We start from the raw sequence: 4,933 nt of genomic DNA, 5'->3' as shown, positions 1-4,933 counted from the left end.
AGGCTGTGCCTGTCAATCATTAAAGTACTTATGAATCACCTGAGGACTTTGCTATACTGTAGGTTCTACTTTAGTGGGTCAAAGGTGGAGCCTGAGAGTCTCCATTTCTAACAAGCTCCCACGTGACAGTGATGTTTCTGGTTTCCAGACCACCCTTTGGGTATCATCCCATCTCCTGAACTTGGTTGGGGCTCAAAGGCACTGAGCAGTGTACATGGCCAGACCATGGGAATGAATATTTCGCATATGAGGCTCACCAAAGAGAAAAATCACCATGTCAGTAGAGCCCTGCCTGAATATGTGTATATCCAATACGCCTATTAAAGGCTGCCATCACCATGTAGGCTAAGGTAGTATCTTGCCCTGGCCTTGTAACTTCCACCCACATTTCTCAGCTTTAAGATCTTTTTTGAGAATTATATTCTTTTTTTCAGTCTTCATAACAATATTCTATTTTACCTAATTTGCTTAATAAAAAGAGAATTACACCTTATATGATTTGTTGCAGAATCCCTATCCCTTGAAATAGCCCATCTTGGTGTAGACCCTTAAATTACTTGGTTGGACATCTGGCTATTTCCTCTTTGAGTAGAGTGTTATTGACTCTAAGTAAACCTAAACTTCAATTAACTCAAGTCATTATGCAAAACCATGTAAGATGTGTATACGATGGCATATTTTCTCCATTATTGTGAATTTAATGTAAGCAAAGAATAAGGATGCATCAATTTGAGGTCTCTGGAGTATGGAATGGAATCCCAAATCATATCCCCTAAAGGGTTTGCCTCATTGCACCTTGGCAGCTTCAGTAAGGATGGACCTCTGCGAATTTTACAATAAGAAGACATAGTACCCAACACTTGACACTGGAGTGTTACCCTGCATATAAGATGAGATATTCAACTACAAATCCACTACGAGAACATTACTGTTTAGGACAGTAAAACTTTTTTCCTAGACTCAATAGGATGATTTTTATGTAACTCCTCCTGCTTGTGGACAGCAGCTACAAACATAGTCAAAATCATGTCAAAGGGAAATACTACATGCACGCTACACAAATCTCTCTGGGGTAACTATATGATTATTTTGCCCCATACTGCATGGAATTTAATACTTTGGAGTAATATCTGGCCCCTGTGGAACGTGAGATCTTTGCTAGAAGTAAACTTACCAAGTGTAGATAATCTGTCCTCTGTTATAAGTGTAGAGTATAATGTAGCAGTCACCACCATAGAATTCACCATATGAGTCTTGGTCAATTGGGATCCTACCATTGCTTTCTACACGCCAAATCTGAAAGAAATGAAATATACATACAAAATTAAAATTTTCTTGATCTAATAATACTTTTCATAAGCTTTAAATAATTTTTGGCTCAAATCTAACATTAAACAACTTTTAAATTATTTTTTAACTAGATTACAAATTAAGCAAAGGAAATAAATTTTTATCAATTTGACAATTTGTTGACTTTTTTAAGTGCTTTTATATTTCTTTTGCTTTCTCCATAATATTTATTACAGCTCAGTTCTGAGCCTGTTGATTAATAAATATATATTGTTATGTATATTGTTTGATACATCAGTGAAAATAACCATTCTAGTGGAATAAAAAGCTGCAATATTTAGCTCAGAAATATATCTCAACTTTATAGAAAAATGTTTTCATCAGTTGTGAAATAGCATTTTTTTTTCTTTTTCCTTGTGCTGTAATACATGAGACTATTATTTTCCTAGGTGAGAATTGGTAGACTGTGACCAAATAATAACGACGTTGCAATGGAATGAATGTTCAAGTTCCCCCAAGATTCATGTTGAAATCCTGACCCCCAATGCAATGGTATTAGGAGATACAGACCCTGGGAGGTAACAAAGTCATGAGGGTAGAGTCCTCATGATGGGATTAGTGCCCCGATAATCAGAGAACTCTCAAGCTCCTTTTCCACCATGTGAGGACACAGTAAAAAGACAGCTATCTATGAACCAAGAAGTGGACTGCCACCAAGCACGGAACCCATCAAAACCTTGATCTTGGACTTGGTAGCCTCCAGAACTGTGAGAAATAAATGCTTGTTGTTTAAGCCCCTGGTCTATGCGGTATTTCTTTCATAGCAGCCTGAATAGGCTAAGGTAGATGCCAAGAACATGACTTTTATTTTTAAAAGGTGCCATCCAGGCATAAGATTGAAAACAAACATCAAGGGATAAAAGCAGACAGAACCACACTTATTCCATCTCATCGTCTTCATTACAGATTAAAGACTCTCTAAATTGCAGAGAGGAGAATTGTAGGTGAAACAGGAGAATAACAAATGAGTGAGAGGCTGCTAGGCACTGTGTGTGCACACCTGTGCGCACACACACCTCCTCCTTCCTGGGTCCTGGGGAGCGGCAGGGCACATCTTTTGTTTTGAAATCTGGGAGGAGCCCGCGGAGAGCAGCAGTGCAGTGCTGTCACAGAGATGCCTTTCTACACCATTCCAGTGAGTGGAGGAGAAATGACAGTGTGGCCTCCTTACACCCAAGAGCCTAGAGAGAGCCCCCAAATTTCAGCAGCCCTAGGGTGGCACAGGAGGACTTTTCAGAGATGCTGTGGTCTGAGATGGGGATTGCAGCTGGGACATAACCAATGCTGGGAACCAAGCCTGCCACGAGAGCCCTCTGGCTGTGTCATCTGTGCTGAGCTCCAGAAAGGATGTCAGAGCAGGAGCCAGACCCACACCTGGAAGTTTATAATCCCTCCCACAACAGCCATGAGGGACATTTGTGACCTTCTCCCCTGGCATGTCCCACTCCCCAACCTCTGTGCACGTTAGAATCACACTCATGTCTTTGAAAAGAGGAAAAATTATTTCCCAAATTTCTTGACCATATACTTTGGTCTAAGCATTGTGCTAAGACCTAGAACTATAAACTATTTAATTCCTGTCCTCAAGGGACTGACGAGAGAAACATGTAAGTAAAGGAACAATTCTGTGGCACTTATATGATAAATTCTGTGAAAAATATCACTATCGGTTGAGCACAAAGAAAGGTCATTTCAGCTCTGAGGAAAGCCTTCTCAGAGTGTGGCCTGTGATTTAACTGAGTTGCCAAGGAAGTGTGGGAACATTAGCCAGATGGCAGAGCGGAAGAGTGGTGAAGCTGAGAGGAGGGCAAGGGTCAAATCATGGAAGGCCTCGCTGGCCTAGGTGAAGATGGATGTTTTCAGGAAAGCTGTGGGAACCATCAAAATATTTTAAAATGTAGAGTGACATCATCCAGTTCTCATTAAGCTAGACGATTCAAGAGTGGATTGAGTATGATTTAGGGAGAACGATTATGGGATTTTTAGCAATGTCTGCCTAAAATGGAATAATCAACAAACTCAATTCCAATGCTCTAAAAATATCTGTGTTTTTAGCACATACTCATGACCAATTTGCTTTCATGAATTCCCCCCATGTGTGGGGGAAAGAAAAACTGACAGTGGATGGTGCAGTTGGCACACCCTTAATGGACAATCCCAAACATGGACTTTTCCAGAGAAAGAACAGTTCTCCACCAGGTAACCAAATGTCTGGGTTCCACGTCAAGTCTCTAAGATGATTAATAGGTGGTCTTCCACAAATTTCACTTTCTGGGCTCTCACCATAGACATTGGTAAAATGGGATGAAGGTCAGATAACACATCTTCCAGCTTTAAATTCTGTGTTAGTATATAGTCTTGGACCACCTTTATTACTAAGCAAAATTCACATTTTAAAATGTTTGTAGTTTCCTGAAGTTATTTTAATATTTCTACATAAACTGGCTTAAATGGGCTTGATAAAAACAAAACGGAAACAGGTAAATACCTCCACTTTGCCAGAACCATCATCCACCATATTGTGTTGTGCTGCCATCTGCGGAGAACTATGTAATTTTGAAACATCAAATGGAATTTGTTTTATTTGAGCCACTTTCTCTGTGACATAGACCTTTCCGAAGCCATCACTTTGATCTTTATCTTTCCAGTCCTTAAAGAACTGTTTGAAGATTGGTGTTTCGCCTCCTTCTGGAAGAACTTGAATCTGAAATTTAAAATAATGATAATAATAAACAGAAAAATAAGAGATTGAGGGAAAAATATGAATCTAGTAGTGGAGAAAGTACCAAGGAAATGAAAAGATTATAATGGTTTCTGTGATTACAGATGTAAAACTTAGAAGCTATGAAGCTAAAATAATACAACCATGTTTTTCCTCAAAGCTAAAGTAATTGCCACTGAATTTGAATGTTTGAAATAAAAATAAAGTTCTTTCATATCTTACCACCGCAGTCAAATAAGTCTGTCTTTCTACATTAGGTTCACAAGAGATCTGTGACCCGGAAGAAATTATCTCATTGTGTCAGGACATAAAAATGAAGAGAGTAGATGAGGCTGAGAGATTCAGAAAGGAAAAGAGTAATTAGCCGGTGTCTAAGTTGATCTTGATGAAGACAAATATTATCTGGGTCTGCACAACTTGCTCTAAGGCATAACCGATAAGTGCTCTTAGTTAATTCAACTGTAGTTTATTATCTTGAATGAAAGACTGTGGAGGAAGTGAATGGGAGGGCGGCCCTGTGGAAGGCCTGATCTCCAGTTTCTGCAAAATTCTATCCTCCACACAGGTAAAGTACTAGGGACATGGGACATAAGATTGCACACATTCAAGTGGAGAATGACTACATATACATGACTTCATATACATAAACCAGTTTTTTTCATAAATTTTGTGGAGATGTCATGAGCTCCCGTGCTTTAAAGTTTTTTCTAGCCATTTCATTTTCACACATACTTGGGTATTGGTGGGATAATTCATTTGCTGTAGGAATTCTTCAGCTGTTTTCATTGCAGCCTTCCTCTCCTGGGCATTAGCATTTTTACCTAAAATACAACGTAAATTAAAAAGACAGAACTTCAGACA

At 39.1% G+C, this 4,933-nt stretch overlaps 1 protein-coding gene across 1 annotated transcript in view; it reads right to left on the bottom strand.

The window, feature by feature from the left end:
- Nucleotides 1–4,933, bottom strand: part of SCIN (scinderin) — a 95,592-nt gene that overhangs the window by 28,500 nt on the left and 62,159 nt on the right. Inside the window, exons 4-6 of the mRNA XM_012638740.1 lie at nt 4,805–4,893; nt 3,839–4,054; nt 1,175–1,296 (exon numbers count right to left, since the gene is read on the bottom strand). Of these exons, the coding sequence (XP_012494194.1) occupies nt 1,175–1,296; nt 3,839–4,054; nt 4,805–4,893 (427 nt within the window). The remainder of the gene's footprint in view (nt 1–1,174; nt 1,297–3,838; nt 4,055–4,804; nt 4,894–4,933) is intronic.

This window comes from Propithecus coquereli, unplaced genomic scaffold (genome assembly GCF_000956105.1).
Source record: "Propithecus coquereli isolate 6110/MARCELLA unplaced genomic scaffold, Pcoq_1.0 Scaffold133, whole genome shotgun sequence".
NCBI lineage: Eukaryota > Metazoa > Chordata > Mammalia > Primates > Indriidae > Propithecus > Propithecus coquereli.
Note: the sequence above shows the minus strand (reverse complement) of the source record. Positions and strands in the feature narration are given on the sequence as shown.